Source organism: Trachemys scripta, chromosome 7 (assembly GCF_013100865.1).
Source record: "Trachemys scripta elegans isolate TJP31775 chromosome 7, CAS_Tse_1.0, whole genome shotgun sequence".
NCBI classification, from domain to species: Eukaryota; Metazoa; Chordata; order Testudines; family Emydidae; genus Trachemys; species Trachemys scripta.
This window is the reverse complement of record NC_048304.1, coordinates 1,557,186-1,575,447: the sequence shown is the minus strand read 5'-3', so window position 1 is coordinate 1,575,447 and position 18,262 is coordinate 1,557,186. Positions and strand designations below refer to the sequence as shown.

The following is an 18,262-nucleotide window of genomic DNA, read 5'->3' as shown; positions in this document are numbered from 1 at the left end:
GGCGGCCACCCCCCGGCCCTCCGCTGGTGCCCGCCGCGCGGGGGCTCCGGTCCCCCCCCCGCGGGGGGCAGGCCGGGAGCTGTAGTCCTCCCCCCCCCGGGCAGCCCCTGGCTCCCCAGGCTCACCTTGATGGTGTCCAGCGGGTGCCCCACGAACACCAGGCAGACGCCGCCGAAGCCGCCGGCGAAGAAGTTCTTCACGGGGCTGATGGGCTGCGGCTGCTTCGCCATGGCCGCGGCGGGAGCGGAGCCCTGCGCAGAACCCCAAAGCGCCCAGCAGCGGAGCTCTCGCGCTGACCTTTACCCCAGTCCCGCGCCGCAAGGCATGGCGGGACACGGGGGGCGGGGCATGCTGGGACACTGGAGGACTGGCCTGCCGGGACTCCCTCGGGCCGGCGGCGCGATGCGCATGCGCTCTACTGCCGCTTGCCTCCGGCCCGGCTCCTGCTCTGCGTCGCTGTGTCCCGTCCCCGTCCCGAGTCCCCCCGCGCCCGAGTCGAGCCCCGCCCCTGGAGCGCTTTTCCCGCCCTGTAAAGCCCCGGGGCCCGCGGGGCCCCGCCCATTTCCCGGCGTTCTGTCACTGGCCCCGCGACCTCGTGGGAACGCGCCTGGGCTGCGCTGCGGGGAGCGGGCGCGGTTCTGGGGCGGGGCGGGGCGGGGCGGGAAGGGCCGTGGGGAATCCCGGCCCGCACCAGGGTCCCAGGGCCTCGCTTCTCAGGAGGCCCCACGTGTCCTGGGCCCGGCCCTGGTTTGAGTTGTGCCTTGTCGGAAAGCCACTGGGCCAAATGACGTGTTCCTGGGGCTCTGTCCTTTCCCCCTCGATCCCACGGGGGGATTCTGGGGCTATTCCCCAGCTCAGGGGCCGGGTCTCGCCTCCCGGCTAATAACCGTCTTTAATTTCCCCAGGAGAGCAGCAGTGGGGCATAACTGCTATGCTGTCATCAAGCAATATTTTAGCACGTGTCTCCCTTAATTCTGGTGAGTGTCATTTTGTGGTCAGTTTCATGAGAGTATAGGTGAAGAAAAACTAGCCATGCTTTAGAAAGAACTATCTGCGGAGGGGTCCCTGTAACATAAACTACTCCATCTCCGTGTCTGGTGGTGTGAGGGGTGTGTCTGAGTAGGGGTAAGGCCTAGCTGCTATTCAATTTTCCTGATACAGTTTTAGGAACCCCCTCTTCCTCAGAGAGCTGATAGCAGGGAGCTCTTGCCCTCAGAGAGGAAAATTTGTTTCTGGTTTGGAGCAGTGATGCAAACACTAACATTGACACAGCTGAAAGTGTTTTTACCACTGGCTTTTCCTGGCACTGTAATTAAAGCATCTGAACCCTGTCAACACCGGTACCTACACCACTGAAAGTAAAGCATGGCTGACTCATTACTGGAAAATGGGTACAGTAGAACCTCCGAGTTACAGACCCCTCGGGGATGGAGGTTGTCCATAACTCTGAACAAAACAAAGCTCCGCCTCCAGCAGTTCACACTCTGGGCCAGTTCCAGAGGCAGCTAGGTAGCTTCCTTCTGGACAAGCTTGTCCCCCTCCCCACCGAGGGGTGGTGGTGAAAACAGCACCCCCCTCCCAGCGGGGTGTGTGTGTGTGTGTGTGAAAACAACGCCCCCACCCCAGGAGAGGGTTGTGTGTGAAAACAGCACTCACGTCTTACAGGAAAGCAGTGCAGACACTGATGCGGTTTCTGCGCAGGGCTCACAGCTTTGCCTGAGAATCTCAGCATCTTCAACTCCTAGCTGTAAGTGGGGGCCCAGGGTGTGGGGAGTGGGAACAGGGAGCCCGGATGTGCCTACCTTTAAGATGCAATACAGGCACAGTACGTATTTGCTTTGTTGTTTGGTCTCTGCTGTCTGATTGATTACTTCCGGTTTCACATGGTGTCCTGTTGACCAGTCAGTCTGTAATTCTGGCATTCATATTTTTGAGGTTCTACTGTAATAATTTTCCAAGTGTAGACAAGGCCAAGTTGAAAAAGTGAAATTCTTCAGAGACTGTTAGTCTCTAATCAATCCAAAAGGCCCTGATACAGATGTTCAGTCACTCCGGCCTGCCCATGCTGCCTAGTCTCCCTCATCCCATGGAGGCAATCAGAAGGTCACACTGAACCCACAATTCTCGCATGGCAATGCCAGGAGGTGTCCCAGAGTCCCTTTGCTCCCCAGCCAATTTAATATTTTAGTAAGGGGTATAAGGAATAATGACCCAACAGCTGTGCAGTATTTAGCTGCAATTCTTTTATATTATTCTCAGGTAATGGTGGGTGGTTTGTTAATGTCATCAGAAAGCCCACAAGGGACTGCAGCAAACGTAACTGTAGGAGAAGGCTTGCTGAAAGAGGTGAATCTTTTCTTACACTTTAAAGATGGCAAGTCTTGGACTCAGTCTGGTCTCCGGCAGTTGTGGATTCCCAGCTAAAGTCCCTCCAGTGGGAATAGCCTGCCCCCAGTATTTGCATGTACAAATCTGGACTCCATTAGCTTGAGTATCTTTATAGAATGCAACTGCTGTGACGGAGTGCAAAACAAAAGCTGTTCTTTCTGTGAAGATATCCCACTATTGGATATGACGACAAGATAGAGTACAACAGATGGGTGTGATGTGCTTATGTTAGTCTGTCCTACCTAACTGGAAGGCAGCTGGTTATTATAGTTTCTGAATTGCCTTCAGGATTAGCCCAAAGTAATGGCAATAATTCAGTCTAGAAGTGGTAAAAGTGTGATTCACTAGCCAAGTGTGTGATCTTGTCTCACTCTAGCACCAGGCCCTAGCAAGAATAAGACCCTGCCACTTACCACTTGACTTAGAGGAGTGTTTGCTATCAGTAAGCTCTCATTCAAGCACTCCTTTTCGGTGCTGAATGTCCCAGGTTTGATTCCTGCTCACGAATGTTATTTATGCTATATATCAAAAGCATAGCTCCTTGTGGTCAAGTCTGTACCTGAGAAGAAAGGGCAAAGTGAAAAGCTGGGAAAAAGCATTTCTGATCAGTGCTGCAGTTTGATTGTCCGTGAGCATGAATAAGTCTTATCAGGGCCAAAGTTAGAAAACATGAGGGCACTGTAGCCTCTCTCTTGATCGTCTCCTAGCATCTTAAGACTGAGCACTGAAGGACTAAGGAAGTGAAAGCCATCAGTGAAAAGGAAGATTAATTATAACCTTATGGAATCTATGTAAAGAGAGAACAAAGCCACATCAATGCAATGGAAGAGAGGGGAAGTTGATAGCAATAAATAAAAAATCAGAAGATAGGAATTATAGAAAATTGATAAGGGAAGCAAAAGGACAAACATAGAAGAAACATATGGCCAGCAAAGTTAAAGACAATAAGAAGGCATTTTGAAAGTGTATTAGGAACAAAAAGAATCCTAACAATGGTACTGGTTCATTACTAAATGGAAATGGTAGAACTGTTAGTAATAATACAGAAAAAGCAGAAATATTAAATAAATATTTGTTTTGTATTTAGGAAAAAAACAGATTATGTAATCATATCATACAGTGACAATGAAACTCCATTGCAATAGCAACTCGTAACGGAAGCTGTTAAAATTAGACATTTTTAAATCTGCAGGTTTAGATAACTTACATCCAAAAGTTTTGAAAGAGCTGGCTGATGAGCTTGTTGGACCATTAATGTTGATTTTCAATATGTCTTGGAACAACAGGAAAGTTCCAGAGGACTAGAAGAATGTGAGTGTCGTGCCAATTTATAAAAAGAGCAAATTGGATGACCAGGGTAATTATAGGCCTGTCAGCCTGACATTGCTCACAGGAAGAATAATGAAACAGCTGATACAGGATTGGATTAATAAAGAGTTAAAAAAGGGTAGGTAGTTTATGGAAAACAGATCCTGTCAAACTAACTTGATAACATTTTTTAAAATACGATTACAAGTTTTGTTGATAAAGATAATACCGTTGATGAAATATACTTCCACTTCTGGAAGGCATTTGACGTGGTGCTGCAAGACATTTTGATTAAAAAACTAGAATGACAAAGTTGATATGGCACACGTTAATTAGATTAAAAACTGGCTAACTGATAGGTGTCAAAATGTAATGGTAAATGAGGAATCATCATTGAGTACGTGTGTTTCTAATGGGGTCCCACAAGGAACAAGTTTTTGGTCCTTTGCTATTAAACATTTTTATTAATGACCTGGAAGGAAATATAAAATCATCACTGTAAAGTTCGCAGATGACACACAAATTGATAAATAATCAAGAGGACAGGTCACTGTTAAAGAGCGATCTGCATTGTTTGGTAAGCTGCATGTAAGCATAGAATATTTGTATTATTTTGACCAAACAAACATATCTAAGAACACAGAATGTTGGCCATACTTACGGACTCCATCCTGGGAAGCAGTGTCTCTGAAAAACATCTGGGGATTGCGATGGAGAATCATGTGAAAGTGAACTCCCAATGCGATGCAGTTGCCAAAACAGCTAATGCCATCCTTGGATGTATAAATGGGGCTCTTGGAGTAGGGAAGTTATATCCCCTCTATATTTGGCACTGGCGAGACTCCTACTAGAATACCGTGTCCAGTTCTGATGTCCACAATGGAAGAAGGATGTTGATAAATTGGGAAGAGTTCGGAGAAGAGCAGTGAGAATGATTAAGGAATTGGAAAACAGGCCTTCTGGTAAAAGAGTCTGTAAGGACTGATGGGGTGAACAGATACTTTGCTAAGGGGCTCTTCAATCAAGCAGACAGAGGGGCAATGCGAGTCAATGGCGGGACGCTGACACTACACGATTTCAGACCGCAGAGCAGAAGCATGTTTGAAACAACTTCCCACGGGGCACGGCGGCTGCTCCCTCGCTGGGAACCTGTAACCCAGGATCGGATTGATGTCCCCAAAGGCCCGCTCCGGCTCAGACAGCAATTCCGGCGGGTTACGGCCGGGCTCAGCCAGGCGGGGTCCCAGCGGTTCACCCACTGGGTCCGTCCCGGGGCCGGGAGCACTGTCCGTGGCGGCGGGGAGGCCGGGGCTCGGTCCCGGAGCCGGGTCAGACAGGCGGGGAGGCGGGGGCAGGGCCCGGGGGTCGGGCCCCAGCAGCGGGGGGCGAGGTGACCCCGCCCGGCCCCGGGAGCCGAGCGAACCCCCCCCCGCCCCGAATGGTTCAGCCCGGGCTCCCGAATGGTTCGGACCATGCCCGGCCCCGGCCCCGGCCCCGCCGCATCCCTGGCTTCCCCCGCGCCGGCGGAAATGACGTGTTGCTGGACGCCCGAACTTCCGGTGCGCAGGCAGTAGCGGCCCGGCAGCAGGAGCCCGGGGGAAGCTGAGCCCCTCTTCCCGGTGGTCCCGGCCCCCCGCGGCCTTCGCCCCGCCGCCCCGGTAAGTCGGCGGGAAGCCGGGACGGCGCTGAGGAGACGGGCCGGGCGCCGGGCTGCGCCCCCGCGGGCGCAAGCGGGACGCGGCTGGAGGGGTAGGGCCTGGGCCGTGTCCCACCGCCCCCCGAGCCCGGCACGGAGCCGCCGGGGCGGGGGGAGAGGCGCTGGGTGGTGCTCCGCTCTCTGGGGGCTGCTCCCCCCAGCCTGGCTGTGCCCCCGGGGGGGTATGCAGTGCCCCCCTCCCTGGGGACTGCTTCCCCCCAGAACCTGTGCTCCGGCTAGGGGTGGGCTGTGTGGTGTCCCCCTTCTTGGGAGCTAGGTCCGCCTCCCCACAGCCAAATTGTGCTGGGTGAGGCTACTACTGGTAGCAGGGAGCGCCCCCCCATACAATGGCCCTGTCTTTACTTGGCCCTTCCTAGCCATTTTCTCATGGGGGGACCTCATTCTCCCTGAGTGTTAGCCTCGCTGATGGGCTGGGCTCCCAGTTGACTGAGTCATTCTAACCTTTGGGAGTAGGTACCTACCCGGTATCATCCCAGCCTGCATATGCTGTGGTTGGGACCTATTAATATCAACCAGCTGCCTTCAGAGCACCAAAAACCTGTCTTGCCCTTCTCCCTCAAGGGATGTTTGGTATGTGTCTCTTTGTGTAGGGGTCCTGGTGGTAGGACAATGGAATATAGCCTTCCCCCACCTGTGTGCTAGATGGTAGTGGTAGTCCAAGGGACATAGTGAGCAGCACAGTATACACTGATTCTTTAGAAAAGGTTTAATGGGTTTCTCAGATAAAATTGTGTGCTGTGTACCCTTATATAGGGTAACTTGAAAATGTGCAAACTTTAAGTGTAATTTACTATAGGCCTTTAGTCCATCTGTGTTGTAGTGCTGCTAAATGAAATTAGGTCTGAAAGGATTCTGTTTAATTTGATAATGATTTCTATCCTCCACATGTGGCACTCTAACTTCAGCAGGCATGCTGAAGGGGAAATCCTTTCCCACGGTTGTGACAGGAGTGGCATACTCTTGGCCTACTGGCTGGATGCTATCTGCTTGATGTAAGTGTTTCGGTCCATGACAGGTTCAGCATCTGCAAAATGCAAGTTTTTTTTTTTTTAAGTTTGACATCCTTGAGTAGAAAATCTAATGAAAGTGAACTGATGTATGACTGTTTTAGTTTGAAATGGCTTTAAGAGGTGTGAATTCCCAAATCTATATCAGGTCCAGTGTCAACTCACTCAGACATATTATTATGTTCTTGATTTGTACATGCAGCTGCTAATGCAAATCAGGGAAGTTGCATAGGCAAATGTCCCCGAAGGACAGAAATATCACCACTCCTAAAAGTCTTGCATTCTCCCCCGAGTGGAATACAACTCTTTAGTTATTACATAAGGCCCTTATTCTACTCCCAAAACATCCCACGGCATCAGTGCAAACCCCCCGTATGTTGAAGTAGTAAATGGATCATAACTTAAACGTAGCTCTTCTTTCTCCACAGGAGGTGCATGACTCCTTGGGTAGGACTGAAGGCTTTCCTAACTAGTAATGTCTGTCTGTCCTGAGTGATCTATGAGATCTGCTAGATAAAACTGGCATAACACTTAGATTCTTGAAGACTTTATATGCGTGATTATTAAGGACTACCCTTGGGTGGTTCTAGATTCCTGGAGACTAGCATATCTTTTAGACAGATGTGCATCGCTCAAACAGAAGGTACAGGCTCTATGCAAGAATTACTGAGTGAGGTTCTATGGCTTGTGTTGTTGCAGGGGATCAGATTATCATAATGTGGCCCCTTCTGGCCTTAATCTGTGACTAACCTTTTCTTGGAGAGGCTCAAAACATGTGTGTGTGAGTAAGTATATATTTGCTTTGGACTTGGCAAAAGCAGAACTCAGCATTGATTATGAAATATAGTATTGAGGAATCTTTGGTTGGAGAGCCCACAGTGGAAACCCAACAAGAGAGACATTAGCTGCACGTAAAACATACTTACCAAATACATCAGCTTTTCCAGATATTTTCCATAGAAGCCCATTTGTCTCCTTCCCTTAATTTCTGAATGTTTCCATTTGGGGAAGCCTGAGAACTCTTTTGTACCTAAGGGGTTTCATATGGCATTGGAAGACCCTGCTTTTAGAATCTATTATATGGATGATTTCTCAATGATGTAACTTAATTACTTGGATTTGGTGTCTTTTTCATCTGGCAGAAAAGGTGAATATTTGTCTATGGCAACTTGACTAACACGTTTTATTGGCGTTTCTGTTCTGCTCATCACTATAGTATCAATGTTGTGGTATGGGAACATCACTCACTGAAGACTATTACTCAGAGTTCCACGTAATTTGGCAAAATAAAGTTATACCACAACCTAAATGCTCTCTCCATAATCCTGACCCTCCATCCTTTGGTTTTAGAGGAAACTGAATGATATATAAAAAAAAAAGTGGATGTGACACATTGCAGATAAGTCAAGAAATCATGAGGTATGTTATGGGTATAGAGAACAGAATTCAGCAGGCTAATGTGACTAGCTTCCAACTCTCATTCTCTCCTATTGGAGGAGGTTTAAATCTGCTGAAATGACTGCAGTGCCTCTGATTATATATTAAGTCTGCTCCTGAATGACTTAGAGTACCTAACACATGTGTTTAAATCAGGAAACAAATAGAGTGGAGGAAAATAATGAAGTGCTGTGATTGAGGTTGTCCATGCACTAAAGTCAGGAAATTCAAAGTTCTGGTTCCCACAGCAACAGTAACTTGCCACATTGCACATATATATTAAAAGATTAAAGTTAACAACATCAAACAGCAATTCAAAATACCACATATATGCAAGGGGCCCAATTTATACTCCCATGGGAAGTAACTGCAATTTTTAAAATCTTTTGTGTGTAAAACTCAGTCACATCAGTGTATTCCAGCTCTTTTCTTTTCTTGTGTTTAATATAAACCCTCTTGAGACCAAACTAACTTGGTTAGATCCTAGCTTGTGATACTCATAACTCAAGGATTTATCAGCTTGTGCTGTCTGATGATTCCTTTATAACGAATACATGGTGGTCATTATATTGGTGACTTGAGTAGAAGTTGTGCAAGACAGGTAACTAAGATCAAATTGACTACTTTGCCAACAGCAATGAGAATGTTAAGCATAATTTTTCTATGTTGATCCTTTCGTGTAATTTTAGTAGCTAAACATTCATTTTTACTGAGAATGTCAAGAAAATGGACTGATTTCTGTAGTTTTCTCCTCTTTGGATAGAAGGCCCCAGCCAAGAGTAAGCCAAGGCATGTCTGCCAAATTCCAAGTAAGGGAACATACTGAGGAGCTCCTGCCTTTCTGGGCCACTGCTTTGTGTGCAGCTCAGAGCTCTAGGATTCTCTCCCCCCTCTCAGTCTGAGCTGCCAGTTAAATTCTATGCTCCAGAGACAGCAGGGACTGAGCATGGGCTCCTGGGGTCTCCACTGAATTGCCGTGACCTGGGACAACTCATTTCCCATAGGTGCCCACACTACCTTACATGAAGGGGGTAAGAAATAGTTGAAGTATTTTGAAGATGTGAAGTACTAGATATGATCTAGTTACATCCCTGACCAAACTGTATGGTAGAGGTTATACAGCGATTTCCCAGATGACAAGACCTCTAAGTCCTGATAGAAGCGCTAGGAAACAGTGCAGTAAGCCCTGGTTGAGAACCACACTAGTGAGACATGCCCAGGTTTTGCAGGTGCAGAAGTCAGAGCTGATCTCTAGTCAGGGACCTTCATGATAGAACGTTGCTCTCTAGCTCAGCATCAGGTCAGTGCATTTCTGACTGTTTTATCATCTGTGTGGTATGAAAATATTCTGTTAATATTTTTTTTTCTTGTGCCTAAGAAATTGTTCCTCCCCCATTTAGGAGACAAGTCCGATGAATTCAAAGGAGTGATAAAGTGTGGCGGAGAAAGAGAAGCTGTGGTTGCTTTCCTGGTCTGCAGTTTGGCGGGGCACTAAGATGTCTGTGGACATGAACAGCCAGGGCTCTGACAGCAATGAAGAGGATTATGACCCTAACTGCGAGGAGGAAGAGGAGGATGAGGATCCTGGGGATATTGAGGATTATTATATTGGGGTAGCTAATGATGTGGAGCAGCAGGGAGCAGATGCCTTTGATCCAGAAGAATATCAGTTTACCTGCCTGACTTACAAGGAGTCGGAGAGCACCTTGAATGAGCACATGGTCAGCTTGGCCTCCACATTAAAGGTGAGCAAATGTTTCTGCATTCATGAGGTGTGCATATAAGGCTGTATGACTGAAACGGCAAATATTGATCAAAAATTTGAGTTGGATCACTACTTGATGAGGGTGGTGTTTAAGATTAGTAGTTCTGAGCTGACTCAGGGCTTTATACAGACTACAGCATGCTGTGTCTGGGGGCTGATCATCAAAAGCTATTTACAGAACCTTTTTGTGAGAATTTTCAGAGCTAAACTTTTCATTAATATTATTGGAGAGTTCTAAAACAACAGGGTAAAGCAAAGAGAAAAGTATGAAAAGACATCACAGACAATAAACATAAGTACAGCTATTTGTGTTTACCTCTTGCCAGTCATTTTCTGAACAATGCTAAGAGCATAAAGCCCAACACAAATACCCTGCCAGTTTGAGAGAGAGTAATCATAGACTTTCAGAAAGATAGCTCAGATCTCCTGCACCAACCCTATCATTGCATTGACAAGCAATTTGATTAAGGGTGGTGAGCTTATCTGCTGTTATACTAATGACTAATTCCTCCTTGGAGAAGATTTTCACTTCTGTAGGTCAGCCCGTTGACATTAAGTAGTGCTCAAGAGAGACTACATTATCCCTTTTGTGCAACTGGTGGTATATTACAGGCTAGTAGCAATGCAAGTTTTCTTGCACTGCACTACCAATGTGCTTCCTTCCCATCATGGAGGGGCAATTTATAGAAGTAAGATGAGAATTCAGTCTCTAAGATGCTTTCAGACCTTGACACCTCAGCTAAAGCTGTCAACAAGTCTGCCATGTTGTGTCAGATGTAATGGTGTCATGTTGTGATGTGGACCCTCAGCCACGGGAAGCTGGAGATAAACTTCACAGAAGTTGTCTAATGTTGTGATAGCAGTACAGCATAACATGCCACCCACACCTTTATCTGATCCTGCTGTCCTTGATGCCCACTTCAACAATTCTCCCCTACCACAGCTAACTGGCTCTTGGTCACATTATTCTTTTTAGAACATTTACATTCTACTCAGTTTCCTCATCCCTTACAGGTTCTAGATAAAGTGGACAAAAGGAGGGGGCAAACTTGGATCTGGCTTCCAGTCACTGTCATTTTTAAGTGATTCAGTAAATATTTAGAAAAGGCTGTTTTGCTTCGTGCCTGGGTGACACATAATGTATAAGTGACTTGTCCATTGAATCAAATGAATGAAAACACTAGACTTTCAGTTTAAAATCAGAGGATATCCTTTCTTTTCCACAACGCACCGAGGGTTGTGTTTACAAAGACCTGCGGACAGCATCGAATTTGTATTAAAACAGTGAAGACAACAGTTGCCCTCATCTTTAAAATCATAGACTTTAAGGCCAGAAGGGATTATCATGATCATCTAGTCTTAACTCCTGCACATCACAGGACACAGAACCTCACCCACTCCCTCCTGTATATGCTATAATCTGAGTTACTGAAGTCCTCAAATCTTGATCTAAAGACTTTTAAATTACAGATAATCCATCATTTACTCTAGTTCAAACCATCAAGTGATCAATGCCACACACTGCAGAGGAAGGCAAAAAACCCAGGGTCTCAGACCAATTCTCTTTAATTTGTCAAGGTCCTTTGAATTCTAATCCTGCCCTCCAAAGACCTAACAGCCCCTCCCAGCTTGGTGTCATCCGCAGATTTTTTAAGCATATTCTCCACTCTATTATCCAAGTCATTAGTGAAAATATTTAATATTACTGGATCCAGGACAGACCCTTGCCGGGCCTCAATAGATCCGTCCTTCCAGTCTGACGGCGAACCATTGGTAACTAGTCTGAGTACAATCTTTCAACCAGTTGTGGTCTAGATGAAGTTAGTAAAACGTGAGAGCACATTTCCATAGTTTGTCCCATGTGACATTCTTATGAGCTATATCAAAAGCCTTACTAAAATCAAGATATGTAACATGTGCAGCTTGTGTCCTATCTCTTAGGCCAGTAACCTTGTCTAAGAAGGAAATTACCTTGGTTTGGCATTATTTGCGCCTGACAAATCCATGCTGGCTATTCCTTATAACCCTACTGTCCTCTAGGAGCTTACAAATTGATTGTTTAATAATTGGTTCTGGTATCTTTCCAGGTATTGAAGTTAAGCTGACTAGGTCCTCTTTGTTTGTTTCCCTTTTTGGAGATAGCTACTATGTTTGCTTTCTCCAGTCCTCTGGGTCCTCACCTCTTTTTCCATGAATTCTCAGAGATGTACACGAATGGTTCCAGCGTTGCTTCAGCTAGTTCCCGAAGTACCTTAAGGGCTTGTCTTTGCTACAGGGCAGAATCAGCACTGCTGCAATTGATGCAGTGGCGTCAATTTAGCGGCTCTGGCGAAGACTCAATAAGTCAATGGGAGCGCTCGGACGTTGATGTAATTATTCCACTGCAAGGAGAGGCGGAAGCTGTTGATGGGAGTGTGTCTCCTGCCGACATAGCGTGGTGTAGACGCTGCAGTAAGTTGATGTAAGTGACTTCACTCAGGGGGGTGAGTTTTTTGCACCCCTGAGTGACATAACTTACGTCTACACTACCACTTAAGTTGACAAGGCCACGATGAATTTCATCAGGCACTACTGACTTGACAACATCTTCTTATCTAGATATTCTTTAACTGGCTCTTCTCCTATTTTGGCTTGCATACCTTCCCCCTTGTTAATATTTATTGTTTTAAGTATCTGGTTATGATTAACCTTTTTAGTGAAGACTGAAGACTGATGCCAAAATAGGTATTAAACATCTCAGCTTCTTGATGTAATCCGTTATTAGCTCTCCTTCCCCTCTAAGTAGTGCCCCTTCACTTCTTTAATTTTTCACTTGCTCCTAATGTATTTAAAGAACCTCTTGTTATTTCCTTATGTCCCTTGTGAGATGTAACTTTGATTTTGTCCCTACATGTTTGTGCTATTTTGTACTTTTGCTTTGCAATTTATTTGTCCTCTTTTTTTTTTTTTCCAGGTAAATACAGAGCTGATGGAGGTATATCGACCTCTTACTATTCTTCCTGTCTTTTCTTCGCCTCAGAATAGTTTGCTCTTGTGCCCTTAATATTATCTTTTTGAGAAGCTCACCGCTCCCCCAAACTCCTTTTTCCCTTAGATTTTCTTCGCATGGGACCTTACATATCACTTCTGAGTTGTCTTTTTTTAAATCCATTATCTTTATTCTGTTGCCTCTATAGTTTCCTGATCACTTTCACCCAAGTTGCCTTCAGATTTGCAACCAATTCCTTCCTATTAGTTAGAATCAAGTCTAAAATTGCCATCCCCATGGTTACATCCTCCACTTTCTGAAACAAATTGTTACTGGACATTTTATATTTTGCTGTATTACTTTTCCAAGAGATATTTGGGTAGCTAAAGTCCATGTGATGAGGTGTGACTCACCACCTCCTGCTGGCCGTGTGGGGAATTAGCTCTTGGTTGCTGGTGCGCCTTCCCCTAGTGGTGTCTCGCCACCATCATTTCTGCTCCACCGCTAAGACCCATGTCACTCACCGGACCACAGCATCCTCCGGAGGGCTGTGCCCCACTCCACTTTCTCCCCCCTTCTGGGGGAACTGGCTGTGTCTGGTCCTCCACTTGCCACTGTGGCTTCCTGCAGCCCTCGGTCTAGCCCCTCGCCTCAAGGGGTAAACTGCAGTCCAAATACTGGCCACCTCCTCTGTGGCAAGTGGGGGAGGGGCCCAGGCCCACATGCTGCCGCTCCTCCAACTCCTGCTGCCTATTTCCCTGGGCCACTTCTCTGTAGCCCTAGCACCTTCCCAGCCCTTTGTGTCTGGAGCTCCCTATTGCTCCTCCACCCAGTACTGCTCTATCTAAGGCAGCCAGTCCTTCTCCTTTGCACTCCGGGGAGAGACTGACTCTGGGCTGTTGAGCAGCCCTTCTTATATGGCTCCCCCTAGCCCTGATTGGCTGCTCCAACCAACCTTCTCCTGATTGGCTCTCTACAAGCCCTCTTCCCATTGGCTGGGTTTTGTGCGGCCTCCCTGAGGGCTGCTTTAACCCTCCATCTACCTGTGTGGGGCAGCTGCCCCGCCACAGCCCCCATTACCAATAGATCTTGTGTTTTGGATATTTCTACTGTGCTAGAAATGCTCCTCCTCCTCCTGATTTGGTGCTCTATAGTAGGCCCCTACCATAATGTCACTCCAGGTTTTTCCCCCTTTTGTCTTCACCCAGAGACTTTCAGCTGGTCTGCCCTTACCTCCTCCTGGACCTCAGGACAAGTGTGTATATTCTTGATGGGCTCTAGGCTCAAAGACCAAACATTGCAGCTTTTGGCTACTGCCTGAAAATAAAATTGTAGAAACTCAGTGTAGACAAAGCGAAGCTAAATAGTCTGTCTCTTCCAAGCTGATCGAACTGCAAAGAGGAAACCAATCACTTGAAGGGCAAATATTATTTTAAGAATTGTTTTCATAATCTTGTAACTGCGAAGGATTGATTTCAATTAACGTGCCCATTTAATAAAGTGGTGTGGCTCTTGAAGGCTACAGGTCCCAGTGGACAATACTTCCTTGTGCTTTGAATAACCTTTGCTTGGGCTGGAATGGAGTAGTCAACCCCATGCGCAGGCAACATCTCCCGTATTAAAGCTGAGTGAGCTCACGTGATACATTTGTTTTAATCTAGTAAAGCTTTTAGTTCCCTGTTGCCCACCAAGTAGGAATGGCATTGGGGTGGGGGCAGTAAAGAGCATTCATTTTGACCCTTGGGTCTTATGCTCTTAACCAAATAGGTTGCTTTTCTAATGCAGCTGTAGCAAGACATTAATTTAACCTTCTTTCCCTGAATGAACAGCCTAGCTACCTCTTCCCAACTTGGTCTACCATACATACTAACTCATTTGTGATGTGTCTACTGGGAGACATTTCACAGATCTGAGACAATTCAATAGTTCCTATTCTCTTCCTCTGCTTGTGCGTTAAGAGCAGCCTTGTGGGATGCATCTCAAAGACTTGGGAATTTGTTGCTCATGAAATGAAGGGTCCTTCTTGCTTTAGTCAATTAGAATCAGTTTTCCCTTCAGCATTTGAGTTGCTGTACCTGTTCGTATTCCGGATGTGATTTCCGTTCTTCTGGACATGCCGGATATGAACAACAATCTGAGTGGTAACAGAATACTAGCTTTGCTAGCATGTCTAGTCTAGCACCCTTCTAAATCTGAATGGGCTGACGCATCTGACGTTAATTAGTTGCTAGCATCACTTAAGATTGCACTGTTTTTGGCAAGCTGAGAATATATGGGGTTTTGTGTTATGCCTTAAGAAATCTGTACCTATATTGTGTTGTGTGAGATATTGACTATACTGCTCTAGAGGCTGTATCTGATTTGTATTTGGGTACCTCTCAGTACAGTTCTTGGCATTCATTGGCTTGGTATAGCTTATTGCAGAGAGTATTTAAAGGATACCATTGTAATGGTTAAGATTTCTAACAGCTTCATCTAGTCACAAAGGTCACTAAAAATGTTTAGCTGAGTGTCAGAAATATAACAACTATCAAGTGGGAAGCTGCTCTTTCCTTGCTGTTCTCTAACACCCACTCCATGTGAAATTAACTTTAACTCTGCCACCGTCATGTTTTTGTCACTGGTCCCCTGAAGAACAAGAGTTGTCCATTTCTTAGGATTCTCATCTTCCATGTGCATCTAACATGCAGACTCTCCTGTCCCCTTATTTTTTTGTTTCAATAAAAACAACTTTTTTTATTTTTTATAAAAAAAAAATTGAGATGCTGCCATTTTGTCATCTTTATGAGGCATATTAGGATGAAGAAAATTCAACTCCCATTAGCAAGCATGGAGATGGGGGACGTTGGATAGCTGCTGTTAAGAAAACAATATAGTATCATTAAATGTTGATCTTCCCCTGCCCCCATTGAGAGATCCGCTACTATTCATGGTCCTGAGATACTGAAACAGTAGCTGATGTTTCTGTGAACTGTTAAAAATTCTCTTAGACTCCTTTATGTAGTAATGTCCTTGATCTCTAAGGTCTTAACAAATCTATAGCAGTTTCCCTTTAAGGTGGATTTCTTCATAAGTTGTATTGTACTTATGGGTACCAGCCCATTCCTTTGCATGAGGGTTTTCACACTTCTTGCTATCACTCTAGGTATATTATGATGATCCCTCTTTTTCCTTAGGGAGACTAGTGGCTCGTTTATTCCAAGACTGCTTATAGAGCAGTTGTTGTAAGATCTGTGCTGTGGATCAGGAACCCTTCCTAGAGTCAGTGCCACCTTTCTCTTCAAGGACTAAGGCGGGTTAGTACTTAGGGGCAAACACTGCCTTCAGAGGAAAGTTTGAAGGGTAAATTAAAGACCATTGGAGGAAATACAGTGTTGGAGATAATCCAAGGTGCAGAAGCTATGCACCTGGCTCCCAGTCCTGGGAGACTGTTTTCTGTGCCACCTCGGTTCTTCGTTAGCCTGGGGATGCACTAGCAAAGCTGCCTTTTGAACTGACCTGCTGTTCGTGCTATTGACCTGCTCACATCCATCGCTGTTCTTTGCTTCAGAGAACGAGACTCATTTCCCAGGGTAGCATTGCATGAGGGCCCAGTCGTGCAGGGAGCCTTGCACTTCCATTTGTCTTATTCTTTGGGATTCCCTCTCTGAAGGCTTCTAGAACAATTTTTTTCTACAGGATGGTGACTGGGCGGTACTGTGACCATGGCCACTAAAGCAAGTATTCTACCCTTGTCCTCACACTTACAACACATACTGATATTTCTTCATGGGAATTTGATTCAGATGTGAATTGCCTGCTCTGGTCACCTATTTCTCTTGACAGCATTCTTGCTTGTCCAGGTTAGCTTCCAGTCTTGAATGTCTGTTTTCTCTTTGCAGCGTAAGGTATAGTGGACCCATCCTAGAAACCTCCTGGGCTGTCTCCTCCCACCGACAGCCCTCCATCCCTTATAAGTCACGTGGCACTTTCTATGTGAAGTTTGGCTTGGCCTAACTCTTATTGAAGTTAGCTACCCAACTGAAGAGACTCCTTATCACATGGTACACATCTAACCAAATATATGAATGCACTCATCATATGATGATAAGCATGTATGCTACATTAACCTAAATAGACCCTGTCACCAAGAGCCTGTTGTTTAATCTTTAGTACCTAGCACAAGGGGACATCAGTCCCTGATTGGGGTCTTTAAGTTCTACTGTAGTACAAATAATATCTTCTGAAACTTTGTTCCCTTAGCTGTTGCTGTTACTGCTTCCACGCAACAGAGAGGAGTTCTGTATGTTACACTGAAACTGTACTATTATCTAGCAAATGTGTAAAATCTGGGTCGGACCAATAATATACTCAATTTCAGTGGGACAAGGATTATTCCTTTCATATAAGGCTTGTAAGTTTGTGGTCTTCAGTGTGCAGTATCGGCTCAAAAAATATTTTGAGCCAAAATAAAACAATACTCCTTAAACAATTACCTCAAAATCCAATGTACCAGCATGTCTGGAGTGGACCTTTGGCTGGAAAGATCATAGAGCCGGCAGGAAAGCCCAGGACTTGCAAAGTTAGCAGTTTCACAGGATTATTTGAGGAAAATCTGTTTTATTCCTCACTGCCCAAGCCTTCAGCTTGTTGCTATTTCCAGCTTGATGGAAAAACTAACTACAGATGTGTGGGTTGATTAAATCCCACTCCTTTTCTTTTCTGAGTCATGCATCACCTAAAACTTGCAGCCTGTCTGGATCTTCACTGAGCGAACATGGCAGCTCACAGCTGTTGATAAGTCTGATCTTGGTGGGAGGTGGAGGGAAGAGAGAGCACTATGGAAATAATCTGAGTTTCACATTGCCATCTTATAGCTGGACCAGATGAGCACAGAAGCTGTGCGAGGCAATTAAAATACATTGCCAAATTCACATGTTATGGCTGTCAAATTCAGTAATTCAGCTGATATTGCTATTCTGTGTACCCTGAAGTGATGGCCTTCATATGAGCAATTTCTTCTCTTTTCTTCAGTTGTGTTTCTTAAAAACACACCTGGGATCCTCTAGCAGAGAGAAGTGGTGAAATGGGGCAGAAGATGGGTTTGTCTTTACTGCAGAGAACTCAAGTCGTGACCACGCACACCCTTAACTCGAGTGTGATGGTGCTTTTAACTGGAGTTGGCTGGCCTGCTGGGGCACAGGGTATGGCTGAGTGAGCACAACTCAGCAGCAGCTAACACAACCCCTCTATATAATGTCTTGCTTAGAACTTATTTTCATTGAGCTTGCATTGTCTTCCCTGGAAAAATAACTTGCAGTCTGAGAAACGCTGCACTTTGTGTTTTCCCTAACTAAAGCTCTACTGATCCCACTTGGCAGCTGAAATCACTGCTGTGCGCACGCGAGAGCAGGTTGATTAAGGCTAATGTAAAATGATTAAGTACAGAGAACAAGGAGTTGAGACTTAACGTGAGATCCTCTTTATTCAGTGCGCAGCAAACTATGTTGTGGACTGAAAGCACTTGCAAGTCTTGCTTAGCAGCACTTGGAGTATTTATGAGTCCCTCACTGCACTCTGACTTGTAAATATGTTTCTAATCTTGTGGGCTGACATTGGGTGTCTGCACGCCTGTGGCCAGGTGACGGGGGGAGATTAAACCCCCCTGATTTAGAAATAGTTGTGCCATGCTG

At 45.7% G+C, this 18,262-nt stretch overlaps 2 protein-coding genes across 3 annotated transcripts in view; one reads left to right on the top strand and one right to left on the bottom strand.

The window, feature by feature from the left end:
• SLC25A20 (solute carrier family 25 member 20) overlaps positions 1-345 on the bottom strand; it is a 22,241-nt gene extending 21,896 nt beyond the window's left edge. The window contains 1 exon segment of the mRNA XM_034777755.1: positions 46-345. Within this exon segment, the coding sequence (XP_034633646.1) occupies positions 46-230 (185 nt within the window). The 5' untranslated portion in view covers positions 231-345.
• A 4,615-nt stretch (positions 346-4,960) lies between these two features.
• ARIH2 (ariadne RBR E3 ubiquitin protein ligase 2) overlaps positions 4,961-18,262 on the top strand; it is a gene marked incomplete at its 5' end in the record, with an annotated part of 47,959 nt that continues 34,657 nt past the window's right edge. Inside the window, 3 exon segments of one of the 2 annotated variants that reach the window (XM_034777753.1) lie at positions 4,961-5,354; positions 6,319-6,405; positions 9,258-9,602. In XM_034777753.1, coding sequence (XP_034633644.1) covers positions 9,354-9,602 — 249 coding nt within the window. 2 annotated transcript variants of the gene reach the window in all.